The sequence below is a fragment of the Drosophila mauritiana genome, chromosome X, assembly GCF_004382145.1.
Source record: "Drosophila mauritiana strain mau12 chromosome X, ASM438214v1, whole genome shotgun sequence".
Classification (NCBI taxonomy): Eukaryota; Metazoa; Arthropoda; class Insecta; order Diptera; family Drosophilidae; genus Drosophila; species Drosophila mauritiana.
This window is the reverse complement of record NC_046672.1, coordinates 8901147-8917425: the sequence shown is the minus strand read 5'-3', so window position 1 is coordinate 8917425 and position 16279 is coordinate 8901147. Positions and strand designations below refer to the sequence as shown.

Here is a 16279-nt window from a genome sequence, read left to right as displayed (position 1 = left end):
CCCCTGGTGGAAAGTCAACTTTTGACAAGGCTTATCAGTGGACCAGCATCAGGAGCAGCTGAGGACACGCACCCAAAAAAAGGGGCGGCGATGGGTTGGCTGGGTTGCCACTCCTGTGCGGGGCGAAGGACGCAGGACGAAGGACGCAGGACGAAGGACCGGCGACAGGGGTGAACGTGCCAGTGAAAAACGGAAAGAAATCCGTTTTAAGGGGGGCCGTCTGTTTCGGCGATAAGAAAAACCGAGCATCATGGGGTGGGCATTTGTCAGTTTTTCCCTCTGCTGTGTAGCCTGATTTCGATTTTCCAGCAAGTGCCGCTTTATATGTTAAGCGATTTAATTTCTGCGAGAGCTTAAAAACCACTGGGACAACATTTAATGACCGGGTTACATTCGGCGTGTTAAAGCATTTCGTAAAGAAGCTTATTCAACAGATTTCGGTTGAATACTAATGCAATTAGATGCCGCCATTAACTGTTGGTAAACACAATCGGTTTGAAATAAAACCAGTATTCAAGAGATTAAGTGTAATAAGTAATAAATACTTTTTAACAGCAGTAGTTGTCATACTCTAAGATACACTTGAAAATATACCGCCAATACTTAACCGCTTCGGCTCGTAACCGTTTCGATTGGTTCCGGTTGGGCCGAAATGCGCGGTTCGTTTGCGTTTGGGGGCCCCATTGATAAGACTTAGCCGCTCCTGCTGCGTTTTGATGTTGCCGCAAATGATTTGCCAAACACCGGCCATAACAAAAGTCGAGTAAAAAATCGAGAAAACGATCTGAAAAAAATAAGAGAAAATAATGGGGGGCAACGAAGGAAGGAGACCAACAAAGGCCATAAAGAAGAGACTTGGCAAGTGTGTGCGGAGCGTCGGATTTTGATTAATTAATTTGCATACGAGCAATAAAAAGTAAGAGCTGCGTTAATTTCTTGGCGCCCGCGCCGCCGACGTCGACTGAGGCAGCGGCAGCGGCAGCGACGGCGGCAGAGCATTTTATAATGCAGCCGTATAATCAAATTAATAAACGAACAATAAAAATGCATAACAAATTGATGCGAGGCGATGGCAATGGCGATGATGATGATAGTGATTATAATGACGATGATGAGTGAAGAAGTTGGAGACACACCGCGTAGAAAGAGATGGGCATAGGGACGACGAAAGAGATGGCTAGCTAGGGAAGCAGCAGCAGCATTACACGGATCATTATGCCGATCTTTCCCTATATTTTTACCCACGATTACTGATGATATGGGGACACAGCTCATGCACACCCACGCACGAAAATGGAAACAACCAACAAAAGAACAGGAATCGCTCTTAAATACAGATATAAACATAATTTCGAATTTCAAAGTTTGAATTCAAAGTTGGGGAATACCAGAACTGATGTTCAATAGAATGCAATTTATGTAATATTTCCTTTTTTTCACTACATTTTCGATGGCTTAATCCATGCCATACCTAATTTCCAAAGTCTGGAAAACGATTTTGAAAACCGTGTGTGCTGTGCAGCCGCAAATGCTGCTGTAACCTCTGCCGCTTTGGCTCTTCTGCTGCTGGAACTGCTGGAGCACTTGGAACGAATCGACGTTCGATGCGGTCATCTGGTCCGCGATCGTTTTCCTTTGGTTCCAGCCGAAGCCGAACGAACTCGACCTGCGACGGTCTCTTTCCCGCGCGGGTTCAGCGGGTTAAAGGTCAGCCGGGGCACTACTCCACCTCTGGCTGCCAGCCCCTACGCCTCCTTCGGCGACCACGCCCCCTTGCCTGCCCCTTTCCCGCCTACCCCGCCGGGCCACAAAGAACTTGCTGCGTGAGAGCATCAAGTGGCTCAATTGCTAACCCAGCCAAAGTCGCCTCGACTTATGATGCACTGCACGAAACGCGGTTGCACAATGATCTAAATATCTTGCATGCTGCTAACTTTGCATTAGATATTAAATCATACATATTCCATTAACCATTTAATGGTATATTTTACAAAACTGATCCTTCTATCGTTGGTCGCCAGTTTTATTTGCCGTGTAGCCGCTGGTCAATTTTATTTTTCCACGGCTGCTGCTTCGCATCATCTTGGCTGCTCCATCATCTTCTCCTCCATTTGCGCTGGGCTTTTCGCAATCTCTCGGTTATAAATCAATCCCCGAGGCTTCGGCTACCGTTTTCTTCTTGTTTTTGAGTTGCCTTTTGGCCAATACTGCTGCCAGTACGGGAAAAAGTTTGGCAAGAATTTCGGTGTAATAGTAAATTATAATTAGAAAGAGAAAGAGCCTTTTAGGGTTAGGCGACTTAACCTGTTGAGTGCCGGGCTGTAAATCAAAGCCCCAAGAAGGCGATAAGCCACCGAAACAACACGGCACCAAAATGCTAGAAAAAAAATTAAGAAAGCAAAAAAAAAGAATAGTAAAAAAAAAACTGAGGAGAGAGAAAGAAAAGGGAAAAAAGGAGGGGAGGCTCGGCGGCCGAAGGAAGTGGGGCCGCAGAAGTTTGCCAAATGAAATTTATGGCATATAAATTATCTCACACGTTGCCGGACTATTGACAGCTCTAAAATAATCGTAAAATGGCCCAAGAAATCCATAAAAAACGGCAGAAACAAAACGCGAAAATACAGTGAAGCGAGTCCAAGGCAGAACCAGAAAGCCCAGAAAACCATGGCCCAGACACCGAAGTCCATGAATGTGAATTACTATTTCAGTTTTCGACCCAAAAGCGCTCCCAGGCGGTGAAAAAAGGGACGAATGGTGGGGGGCAGGGGCTCCTCTTTGCAGGGGTGGCGCTGCAAGGGGCAGTGCTGCAAAAGGGGACAGGCGACGACGTTGCCTTTTTTGCCTTATACCCTCGGCCAAGTTTCAGTTTCAGTTTCTGACTCGGTTCGGTTCGGTTTGGTTTGGTTTGGGCCAAGCCCCGGATTGCAGAAATTGAAAAGTTCCCAACAGTTGGGGGGCCCCTCATAACTCTCATAGCACGGGACAGAAGACAGGAACAGACACGGAGACAGAGACGGCGACAGCCGACAGACAGAGATGGAGAGCGGCGACAAGAGCGAGAGGGGGCGATCAAATGGACTATGCTAAAGGATTTCATGTTGTCCATATTCAAATAAAGGCTTTACGATTTCCCCACAAAGCCAAGTTATCAGTTTAAGCCTAAACTAAACTTTCATATAAAAATGTAGAATTTAGTTTGCTGTTCCACAAAGTTCTAAAACCGCCTCGATTTCGTTTTATTAGACTCTTCGGCTGACTTCCGCCAATCTGCGTCTTGGATCGAGCGACTTTAGTGTAATGACTTTTAATTTGAAAGTGGCGTTGATCGAGAAACGGGTTTCCAGTTCTCAATTTGTGTGTGTTTCTTTGTTCCAGCCAGCGAGATAGTTTGGCGACCGACCGACCACCGGAGAAGGCAGTGAAAATCGCACAATATATTGACAAGAAGAGAGGGTCTCAACGCCTCATTATGCATGGCAATTTATGGGCCGTGCCACGCCCTGGAACTAGACCTTAACCCCTCACTGTCGACTTGCAGTTGGAGTTGCTAAATGCGGCAGCTGCATAAGCGCGGCTGCCGTGTCTACGCTTCTTGCTTCTTGCCCCATAAATCAGCGAAAGGATCCATAGAGCCGTTGATGGACAAGTTGAAGCTGCAGTTGAGTCCACGTTGCTGTCGTCGTAAATGTCCGACAGCACAGGGCTAAGAACGGCTAGAAGAATCACATTTCCTTGGACAAAAGCTTCCACGGAAATATTGTTGCACAGAAACAGAGGAGCCACGGACCCCACGATCCCATCCTGCGCCTACATGCATTCGACTATATGTATGAGCCTCTACTACACCCCATAATCGTAATCTTCGGGATCGTAATGATCTTCCTTTGTGGCCAGTCATAAATGTTGATGAACAGCAGCGCAAACTTTTGTCGAAGGCGTTGCCGGTCTGAGCTTTTGTTGCTGCTGCTGCTGTTGCACGTTGCTGCTGTTGCACGTTGCTGTTGCTGCATGTTGCTGCCGTGTTCGCTAGCAGCAACATAAAAATTGAAAAGATGCTGCCACCAAGATATATGCGAAGAAAAATGAGCAGTCGACCAGAGAAATGGCCGAAGATATTGGCAATTGAACGACGAGGGGTTACCCTCAAAGAAAACAAATGCGTTAGAATTCATTTAAGTTTTGAAAACTAAATTCCCAAAACTAAACGCAATACCAACTGTCGCAAAGATTCAACCACCTGAATGGGTATCTTACTTTGAGTATTTTCAATGCATAATTTCCATCTCATTTTAAAACCTCAACTTTACCATAAAAATTGGATATCTTTCCTAAATCCAAATTACTTTACGAACTTTCGAAAAGATACAGCTACCGCGCGGAAAAGTAATCTGCATTAAGCCGAGTACTATTCAGTGCTACTTTACTTTGTAGTTTTCCCCAACTAAATGCAACTTAAGTTCATAACTGCCAACACTTAGTCATTAGCTAATGGGTATGTCCATGAGCGAGAAATAAAAAAAAAACACAACCGAGAAACAGTAGAAGCAGGAAGAAGAAAGCTTGGCAGCTTTACGACTCCACTTGGCATCAGTCGGCCGTCGTAAGGAGGCCCACTGTGCGGGTCTACGGCTTCCTGAACATCCATTTTCCAGTCAAATGTCGACAGCTTTTGACTTGAACCGCCCCCGAGCTGCAGGCCCCAAGCCCAAAAACCCCGAACAGTTCTCTAGCCAATTTATGGGGAAGGAAGGTGTCGGCCGCTGTATGTCCAATGTCAACAAGTTAACTGGGGAATTTGCAGCTGCAACTTGCATCGAACTTCTCTATTTCGAAAACGAAGCTATTGTGAATTTTAGAATATTTTTGAAAAAAAGGATTGAGATATAAAATACCTTACTATATACGATGTATATATTTCTAATGTTCTATTTACTCCATTTCTTTGGATAAGAATCCAAAATTTATTTGGAAAGAGAGTAGGGTCTCTAAATCTCTGCAGATTCTTAATTTTGTAGTCTAGGAATGTTTTTTATAGTTATTCAAATCGATGGGGAGCAACATATAAACGAAATATTCCTCACCAACTAATCACAAAGTACAAAACTAGAGGGGAGCCTTCATTTCTGAACTTTTTGCTCCGTTTTTCCTAGTTTTTTTTTATTCCTGACATTAAACAGTCAGCAAAAGTGAAAATTTGACAGAGAGCAAATGAAATAAAACAAAAGCCAAAAAAACGAGATGGGGTAAAGGAAGAACGGAAAGAGAAGAAGAAGCAGCTGAAAAACTTTGACAACTGCGCAAAAGTTTTTCAGTCCAAAAACGAACGGGAAAACAAGAGGAGGAAAAACAAAACCGAAACAAAAACAGATGAACAAGAACTTCAAAAGCATACAAAATGGGAATGCGGAAAAGAGACGGCAGATGGACGATGGGGTAGGGGTAGGGAGTGATAAGGGTAGGCGGTCGGGGCATTAGACGCCCCTCCCCTCCTCGCCGGCGGTCCCCTAAAAACGGGAAACAAGTTCAAAAGTGCAAAAACTTTGCTGCTGCCCAGCCGTCGCCATTAAAAACTCTTTGGCCATCTTAACCCATTGCGGGCAAGCGGTATTGTATTAACCCACCATCTAGGGATCGCATTTCTCCGATCCTTCAGGGGGTTGACTTCCTTTCAAGGACTTTCTTCTACTTATGCCTTTGTAACATCAGTTGAAAATCTAAGCCCATATCCCGTCGGCATAGCGATCAAGACATTTTTAATATATTCCACTTTTTTGTCAATACATGTTTTGAAAATGCACTTTTTAACTCACAAACTAATTTAGAAGTATTTTTGAAATATTGTTTTTAGGATTCTCACTGTTAACCCCCCAGTTTTGCTATGTTTTCCAGCACCCTTAACCGCTTAATGCCTAAATTCCCCAAAACGATCACTTACCGATATTGTGCTGGCTGGTGTGTAGTACCGCCCCGAACGCCATCAGATGGTCCTTGGGCGGGGGGGCGCGGCTACCGAGGGCGGCGAACCCGTCGCCCAGATATGACGCCAGTGCGACGGCCCTCAGGGGCGCTTTTGAGGCCTCGGTGAGAATTTTGTTGTCGAATATCTTGATGCCGGGGGGATGGAGTTTTTCTTTTTTTCGGGGGGGTTAAGAGTGACTGCTTTTTTGGGGGCCGTCAGTGGGTTAAGTCCCGCGTGTGTGTGCGTGTGTAAACGAGGCGCGCGTGGGTGTGGATATGTGTGTGTGCGGGTGCGGAAGCAAGAGAGAGAGAGAGAGGGAGAGAAAGATAGGAGCGGGCCCCAACTGCACACTTAACGGTTAACGCACATAAAGACTGGGTGGCAAGGTGCGAGCGAGAGGGGGATAGCACGTGTGTGCCGGCGGCAAATTTGGCAAAACAAAAACAAAGCGCGAAATTCCGCTCCTCTTTGAATTGAAGCAACTTCTTCTCGCTTCTATTATGCCTTGTATTCCAGTATTTCTTTAGTTGTTGTATATGAAATTGATTCTTTTCTTTTTGAGCACTTGCACTTTCGGCTTTTCGGCGATTCCTTGGTTTTGTTGTATTTATGTGGTGTATTCTTCTTGTTGTTCAAGATTCTCACTTGCAAAAAAATTTGAACAACGGCAAAAATTCTCGGTTTTCGATCTCGCGGCGGAACGGTAAACAGCTGACTAACGGTAAACGGCTGCGTTGGCTCCTTTTTCGAGCGTTGCCTCGTGCGCTTTGCGTTTTGCGGGCGCTTCACGCGAACGTCAAACAAAAACTGAAAACGGAAAACGGCAAACGCGACGGCAAAGCGGACAGCCCGATTACCGATTGCTGCCAGCCGAGCGCACACGCACACACACGAACGGCGAGCCGAAGCGGCGACGAATGGCGCGCCTGGGTGCGAGCGAGATGCTGGCAGGCGCATCGCTCGCACTCGTGCTACCGAATGCGGCAAGCAATGCTCGCATACTTCGCCTGCGCCAGAGCGAGATGCAGCGAATGTTGAGCTGGGGCTGCTGCGACGCCGACTGCGCTGCTGGCGGCGCTGCAATGGAGTCGCAGGCTCTCTCGCTCTCGCTTCCGTCGCTTCTCCTGGCTCTCTCGTGTTGGACATGAAGAAATCATTTTATTTTTAAATAAAATAAAATTGTTTTTTAAAAAATTTTCCAAAAAAAACGGAAAAAAATATGATTAAAAAAATGTATTATGCATCGCTATAGGCAAACTTATTGAAAAGATTTTAGATAAGGAGATAAAAATTCTATAACAATTAGAAGTTAAGTTTAAGTTTAAGTTTTTCTCTCTTTTTTTAAGATTTAATTTAGACCGAACAATATACAATATAACTCCTTTAAAAATTTTGACATATTTAGCATGTTAATGAAATATTAAGTTAGCATTACTAGATGTTCATTAGATTCGTAAGATTTTGAAAATCCAAATATACACTTTTTTGTTAATTCTTACACACATTCTTCTGTTGATCTTCTGCTTTTGATCCTCTCTCCACGATTGCTGCTGGCGTTATTCCTGTAAGGATATTTTTGGTTTTTGTTGCTGTTGTTGCCCTTCCATTTTGCCCATTGTTGTTGCAACACTGGCTCTCCTGCTCTCCAGCTCTCTTTTTTGCGGTTAGAGGGGGCGTTGCTAAGCAACTGGTTTTTTTATTGTTGCTTCATTGAGAGATGCGCAAAATGGCGCTCTCTCGCTCTCACGCTCTCCGGCCGTCGCGCCCTCTCGCTCACACTCGCTGGCCGGGCCAATGGCATTTTTCAAAGTGACATTTGCCCGCGTTTTGTCCCTTTCGCACTTGGCGGTGCTTGTGTGCGTGCCAAGGTAAAATGTCAAATGCTTTTCGACTGTCAACTGTTGGTCGCAAAAACTTTTTTCTTTCCTTCTTTTTATTTTTAGTTGTTGTTTTTGTTCGGCTGCCTCTTCTGCAACTTGTGTTTGTCACTTGTCGTTAGCAGTGCGAAAGGGAGAGCACTAGTGGCGGGGGGTGGTGGGGCGATAGCAGGAGAGGGACGCCCCTTTGGCGTTTTAACGCACTGGAGACAGCAAGAAAAAAAGAAAGGAGGCGAAGAAAAAAATGCAAAGAAAAAGTGTTCGAAAAATTGCAAGTAACAAAAAATGAGTAGAAAAAAAAAACATTTCGAATTGTGCAAAATATTAGGTGTTTCTTTTTCTTTAACAAATGAAATTTAAAAAAGCTTTTGATCTAGATAAATAGCAAAACACTTATCGTAAAAAACCAATAAAAAATAAAAGAAATAATATAAGATTCAAACTGCAAAAGGCCAAAGATCTAAATAAACAAAAAGAAAAGACGAAACTAGATAAGATAAAAAATGCATAAAATAAGTAAGAGTAAAAGAGAACGCAATATAAAGGTCGGGGAGGAGGCTCCGGCTCTCACTCACTCCTTAACGTTTTCCCTCTCACTCACACTTCGATAGGAAGAAGAAGATGTTCGACACAAAATGAGGGGGACTGCGGTGGGTTAAAGAGCACCGCTTGCTGTGTGCGTGGAAGTGGGGTAGTCAAAAATATTGCACATTAGGGTGTTAAGCTGTGAAGTGCTTGCTTTTTGTTTTTGTGTGTGCGTGTCACTTTTCACTTGTTCTGCGCTATCGAAAAGTTATCGAAATCAGTTGATCTTTGACGGCCTTGAAAACTGCTTTGCCCCAAATTCAGTTAAAAAGGGATGAGGACATAATAGGAAGAGGAATAAAAAGGATATTGATGCAAAAACACTTAACTACTCTCGAGGAATAAGATAAATATAATACACTTTTTGGCAAGCAACAAGTTATTTACATTCAAGACCCCAAAAAGAGCACAAAGAGAAGGAGAATGTGTTGGGCATAAGGAATAGGGGATAAGAACCAAGCTGGGGATCCACCCACAGCACATTGTGATCCCTAATCTGTCATCTCATTCAGCCGCGCTCGTTACCTTTGGCTTCGCCTTAACATTACCTTTACCTTTGGCTTCTGTAACTGCTCAGGTTCCTCTGCTTCCTTATTGCATCCCCTCTAGCTCCACTGGGCGTCCTGTCCTCATCTCCACTTAACCCACCTCCTTCCTTCCACCTTTTCCAACAAATGTCAGTTATCAAAAAATCGCAGTAGCAACGAAAAACAAGCAGGAGCACAACAGTTTTAAAACAATGTTCTTGAATACTCTTTTTGAAATTAAATAAAATATTACGAATAATTTTTTAAAATCCACGCTACAGTAGCTATTACTTTAGATATCAGTCGCTTTTATGGAAAAAATAAATATTTTAAATCTGCTCAGGTATCAAAATTTACGTACTTTTGGTAAGGGGATTGCAAAAAAAAAACGACTGCTCGACCGAAAACAAACTAGTAGCGGTAAGAAAATGTTGGCCAGGCCGTGATAAGCCGCAGCTAACTGCCACGCCCACACGGCAGAAACAGCACCGCCCACCTAAATGGGGCGGCAGTGGGGGTGGCAGGTCGATGGCCACAACAGAATCAACAATAAAAGCAAGAAAATCATGAAAGGCAAGAAAAGCGCGACGAACTTCGCGACGCGCCATAAACTTTTGGCAGGCGAGATTTTTGGGGGCCGGGGTGTACAGCTGCGGTCAAGAGAATAGTGGCTGAAATAAAAAAAAAAAAACTTACAAATTGTAAGAATTTGTGAAAAAATTGTTAATACTTTGTTTTAACTTATACTTAAATATAAGATTTTATGATACTTTTGATTCCTCCGAACCATTTACATTACTATTTATTTATTGCCAAAAATGATTTGGATTCTGACAACAACGGAGGACGCGGCTCCCAAGTTTTGGGAGTCAAGTGGTTGCCCCGCCACGCCCACTTGCCCCTCCCATTTCGCCCCCTAAATGCGACCAGTCACGAACTGAACAAACAGCAAACGGACGTCGCCATGTCACGAAAAGAAAGAGGATTTACAAGGAGGGGAGCGACATGAAGAGAAAACGAGAGGCGAATCAAAAAAATAAGAATGTGCATAGTGATGCTCTTGGAAAAATATGGAAAAAAAAGCTAAGAACCAGCAATAAATTAAGTTTAAGTATTGAAATACAGGGTAACATATTATGCCATGTTATATTTTTAAGAGAGTGTGTCTCCTAAAATATATTAGCAGAAAAAGAGGTCGATCGCATTGCATTGATATGCACAAGCGTTCGAAAACCATCGAAAAGCCACCCACTACTCCCACATTTCCCGCAAATCACCGACTAAAACAAAGAAAATCGCATTGCAAAAAAAAAAGATATGGAATGTAGTAAACCTAAAATCAAACCCAAAGGCGAACGCTGTGCTAAAGTAAATCGCCGTTCCAAGTGGGCGGTCGTTGGTTGCCACGCCCTAGTGCACATTTATGCCAGTGTGTGTGTGTTTACAACACTGGCAAAAAAAACCAAGTCATAATCTGATGTTCGGTGTCACTTTTGCTCGTTTGTTGCGGAAAAATAAAATTTTTAGCAGCGGTGGGGTATGTGCAAATTGCAGAAAAACAAAAAGTATTTAACAAATTATTGAATTTATGTTATTTTATTTAAATTGTGAGAAATATAGTTTATAAGTGAATGTTTGTTTCGCAATATGAGATATTATACCACACTTCCTTATTGATACAAAAATCACAATCCCCTTACCTGTAGTTATAAAGAAAACGAGATTCCCCCATTGCATTTTCGAAGAAAGTTTCGTATTTTCTTTCTTATTTGTTTCTCAAAAGGGGTTTCACCACCCCCCGTGTGAGTGTGAGACACCCTTCTTCTGTCTCGCTTGCACCTCTTGCTAGTTGGGAATATTCTATCCACCATGCTTGGTTTTATCTTGGCCTGCATTTTATTTGGATTTGTTTGTTTGCATTTTTTCTCTCGTATTTTATTCAAATATTATGGGGCTTCTGATTTAGCAAAGGGCAATGTAGTTGGTACCTAGATATCCTCCCCTATTTCACCCGCTTCTAGGCCCTTTTTTCTATTATTTTTCCTCCTTTTTTTTTGCACTTGCTGTTTGTTTGCGTTGGCAACATGAATGTTGTCACTTGGTTTTGCCAAGTTCTTGTAGTTTTCCACTCCCCCCATTGGCTGTCACGGCCCCTCCTTTCGGGGGATATCTTTTCTCGTTTTTTGACATGTTGTCAACTTCACGTAATGTCAGACAAGTTTCAAGTTTTTCTCTGTGCTCTTTGTGACATGCATGTGAACTGATTTCCCATCCCCCAGTTGTTAGTTTAACGCCCGCCCCTAAAACCTGATGTTTTCGTGTTGTTTTTGATTCAGTTTTGCATATAGCTAGTTGGAATTTTTCTTTTTTACACGTAAGAAAGTCTGTAACCCCAACCAAGACGAATTTTTATAATGTTTTCCTGCACAGAAAGGAATGGGTTACCTTGCTACTGCATGGTTATTAGCCCTCTATAATAATATAAAACAAGACGAAACAAAGAAGCTTATGGTCTCTCTATGTGTGCATTGAAGAACGCATGGTCACACTATTTTTGTATATAGTAAGCATAAATTCAGTATTCCACTGTGCAATGTTTGTATCTCTTGGTTGACCTTTTTCCCTGCAATTTATTTGGTTGCCGCAACAATGTGCCTCCGGAGTAGACCACGAATTTTCCAAAAACTCAACTTGGGTTTGTTTCAGATCTTCCCTTTGCCATTTGAAGATATTTTCGGCATGCAGCGTGTGTTGTATTATATCATATTGCAGTTTTGGTTGTTCTCGGTATCTTTCGCATCTTTCATATCATTTACATACCCCCAGCTCCAATAATAACCGAAAACCCCTGCTCTTCCCCATGAAGTATCTTTTGTGTATCTTTGTATCTTTGCATCTGCTGGCTGCTTTGTTAATTTAAACTCTGTGCACACAAGTGTTCGTGCATTTGTATCTGTGTGTGATTTGTGACTCGTCTTGTGTCTAGGAATTTTTGCGGACTTCTCCGGCTGACTGCGTTAAATTTGATTTGGAAATATAAATCGTTGTAAATAATTTGCAGCAGCAGGTCCTTTGGGCACTTGTATATTTAGGGTTATTTCAATCTGATCTTGGCTCAAATTTATTGTTTCGTTTTGAGATAGGTTTGAGAGTTTAACCACAAACTTTATGTGAATACATCACTTTGTGCTCCTGTCTCAATATGCTCATAACTTTAATATGCTTCGATATCTCTGCCAATATAAAGTAAATAAAAACAATTTACGCGTTTATTAAAAGAAAATTTCCACTTAGTTCACCAAAAGTTTACCAACTATTTTCATAATTTTGCATTTATTTCACGGCACCTTCTGTTCGGTTAAATTTCTGCCGCTTTTAAGCTTCTCACCTTTTGGCCAACAAAAATAAACAATAAAGTAAAAAATATTTCGTGGCTTAGCGCCCTCCATTTCACATAATTTCTTTTTATTTTCATCCTTTTTATATATTTTTTGGGTGTTTGGGATTTTCTTCCCTTTTTGTTGTTGCTGTTGTTACTCGGTTGTTCCAACTTTCGGCGATGGCCACAAAAAATAATGTAAAAAGTTTAATATGCATAAAGTTTCATTGGGTTTTTGCCGGCCATCGCTGGGGAAAACAGGACCTGAAAAAGTTGCTTTCGGGACTTGTGTTCTTTTTTTTTATTATTATTTTTATTTTTTTTGGGTGGTAAAATGGGCTTGGCATTGTGGAAGGTGTTGCAGCCACCTAAATGTGGCCAAGATTTATGTTTTCTGGTTTTGTCTGCTTGTTAGCCTAAAAGTTGACGTCCGTTAGGTGTCCGAAAAACGTGAAGCGGACAAAAAGAAACTAAAACCGAATGTAAATAACTGAAATATTATGTCAAATACATGTCCTGCCCAGCATTTCTGTTCCCCATACGATTGCAATCTTTGAGTCCTTTGCGGAGGATTTTATGCTTGAATTTTGCTACTAAATTCGTTATTTCCTACTAGTTGCATACAGATTACCGATAATAGAGCATTTGCTGAATAGATTTTAAGCATTTCTAACACCTTTAGTTTTTGAGAGAGTATCTCCTTTATTAAAGGGTATCTTTAAGTTTCATTCGAAAATATGAAACCATCTTCCTGTGTTGTTTTATAAATTTCGGTTGTGCAAATAAAATGCAAATCCCTTGCAGACTTGACAACGTTTTCGTAGTATCGGGGAATATGGAAGGTTCTCCCACTCAAGAACAGAAAAAAAATCCGGCTTAACTATCACAAAACCTGGAACCAAAAAAATGGAAAAGTAAACGAGTAAGGGACCCAACCACAAATAACCAAAAACGAAAAAATAGAAAAGCAAACTATGCAATGGCAGTCACAAAGGAGGTGGCTCAAAATGTTAGTTGTACCTGCATGTAAATATATATGCAATATATTTAAATATATTAAATATACAAATTTATAATCAGAATGATATAAAAAAGAATACAGGACAAACACATTGTTGTTAAATAATTATATATATAAATAGAATAAAATAAGATTTTATTTTGTGAGCTTTCTGAGTTTTGGATTGCACCAAGCTTAATAGTTTTTATTTTTTATAGATAAGCACTATATATACTTCTCGGAAACTTCTTAAACCACTCATGTTATAGAAAATCGCCGGACGTTATCTGCGCTTATCCCTGTGCCCTTCCCCTTCCCCTCTGCCCCTCATCCGATTTGGGGGATTGGTCCCTACTTTTCTCTTTGCCAAACAGGCGGCAACAAGAAAAATGCTGGAAATTTATGCTCTGCACTGACACAAAAAATACGGAGAAAGGTGGCTAAAGAAAAGCAGGGGGAGGGGGGAAGTCGAGGGGGGGTTGGGTTGTGGTGTGGCAGAGAAAAATGCTGAAAGTGGATACATTTATAGAGCAAGAGGCAGTGAGAGCCTAAAGTTTCGGCTTGCAGTGGGAAATTGAAGTTGGAAGCTGCACTGAAAGAAATTAATGATAAAAAATCCTTATATGCGAAATATAGCCATATAAGCTAACATATAACTTCTATATGTCACTGGAATATACATAAGTAAATCCAAAAAATGATAGTAGAACATGGAAAATCATAATTTGGATCGAAATCATTGAATAGATTATAACTGAAACATTTTCTTTCAGTGCAACAGCGTAGTGTACGTGGGAATTATTGTGGCAGGCGGAATACTCGAAATGGATGAACGCAGAAGGATAACACACGTACCACAGGGACACTCGGCGAGGGGGATTCTCGAGCAGGGGCAGGGGCGTGGCAGGGGGCATTTCAGGGGGGAGAGGTTCGGCACGAGCAACAACAACCACAAGGACAACGCCAGAGAGTAGCTGCATTCCATAAATAAAAACGGCAAAATGGCGCACAAAATGCCACAGAGAGAGAGGGAGAGATAGAGATAGAGACAGAGAGAGAGGCGGCTGGCGGAAGGGGTAACTTGAATGAATGGGCCGGCAACGTCAGGCCAAAGGGGATTTGAGGGGGGAGGGGGAGGGGGAGGTTGGGTCGGAAAACCCACACAGAGCGAGAAGGATACCAACAAAACGAGAACGAGAACGAAATCATCATGAATGGCGAACGTGACACAAATGACAAAATATCAAGCAGACCAAAGGCAATGGCAACTGTCGTCTGTCGCACAGTATAAACCCCCCAAGCCCCCCGCTGTAACCGCCGCCCCTTGACCACTGAGAGCCCCCGCTCCCCACCGCTCCCGCAACCCCTTTCGAACCCCCATTCATTTCTGAGAGCACTTGGGGATTTGTGCGATTCACAGACACAAACGAAGGCCGGTGGACAAACGGCCAGGAAAAAGGGGGGCTGCTGCACTGAAACAAATAAGTATGCATTTTATATTTAAAAAAAAATTAAAAAGAGAGTCAACATTTAATTTATTAAAGAGTAAACCTTATTGGTTTAAATGCTTTTTCATCCGTAACTCTTTTCATAACTTTAACAGTATAATTTTTTTCTCTGTATAAGAAGAACGATGGCAGCGGGGCTGTGGGGTCACTGAAAGCAGTGGGCTTGGGGCTCATGGGGGTCAGTGGCATGGGGGCTTTTTGGAGGTGGGACAGTGCGGATTGTCTGTCAGCTTTTGTCCCCTTCGTCCTCGTCACTGTCGCTCTTCTTCTTCGCCGCCCAAAGCCCCCATTGGATGCCACGCCTCCCGGGTGTGTCGGTTTCGGTTTTAAGTGGCAACTGTGTGCAGTGTCAGCATTTTGCGCACCCTCCTCACCCTGCCCAACCGCCGCCCATGTGCATGTCCTTGCCATGGCAAAGATAATATTCCCGATTTACAAGCAGTCGAAATCAAAAAATCAACTTTTGGATATGGAAGTTTCTGCAAGCGTAAAATGTGGTTATCAAAAGGAAATCAAGTTGCGACGAAAGCAGACAACAAACTCTAATACTTATTCGCTATTATTCTAAATATATCGAAAGTGATTTCGAATTTAAGACTCTGCCGTTGAAAAGAAGAAGAGGGTCAAAGGTTTTAGCATCTCATCAGCCATCGAAATTTTTGATGGCATTTTTTTTTGTATTTTTCGGTTTTCAGGTAGAAGGCAAACAATGTTAAGCCAACCGCAAAGTCAGAGGAATTTATTTATGTATATAATATATGTATATATAAAAACCTGTGTGTATTTGACAAAGCCACAGATAACCGGGCTGACTAACTATTTCTGTTTTCTGGTGGCCTCCGGCCGCAGCAGCCAAAATTGCGATCCAGTGCGAATTTGGAGCATTCGAGCGCTTTGAACGGTGGGAAAATCAGTTGGGAAAATCAAAAGAAATAAAAGGAATTGTAGTTGGGAAACTGAAAAAAAAACCATGTGAAATATCAAGTATACGACTAGTGGAATTATCTATTTGATTTGTATGAATTCGACAATATTTAAGATATTTATACATATACTAGAATTATCTAATTCACTTGTATGAATGCGAAAATATTTAAAATATTTGTATAAATTTAAAAAAAATATATATATTTCATACACATAAAGGAAAAAGTATGTTTAAATAGAATAATATCAAGTTAACATTGCGTATACGACACGTATGACCAATGACACTCGTATGACATAAATAAATGCAAAGTTAAATACAACATTTTAAAGAATAAGACCAAAATGTGGTGGAATAACTGGCGCTGCGTTTTCCTGTGCCCTTCGGCGCTATCATCTAGTGCTCTTTGCTTTTCCCCAATTTTTCCTGCCTCGCCCCCCACATTTTTCTTCCCATTCCCCCGCTTTTCCGGGCGCCTCTTGCTCTGGTGGCTCAGTGTGGCTTTTATGGGATTTG

General features: G+C 42.2%; 1 protein-coding gene across 1 annotated transcript in view; it reads right to left on the bottom strand.

The window, feature by feature from the left end:
• Positions 1-6142, bottom strand: part of LOC117147295 (LIM/homeobox protein Lhx1) — a 46797-nt gene extending 40655 nt beyond the window's left edge. Inside the window, exon 1 of the mRNA XM_033314143.1 lies at positions 5936-6142. Coding sequence (XP_033170034.1) covers positions 5936-5978 — 43 coding nt within the window. The 5' untranslated portion in view covers positions 5979-6142. The remainder of the gene's footprint in view (positions 1-5935) is intronic.
• Positions 6143-16279: the final 10137 nt, after the last annotated feature.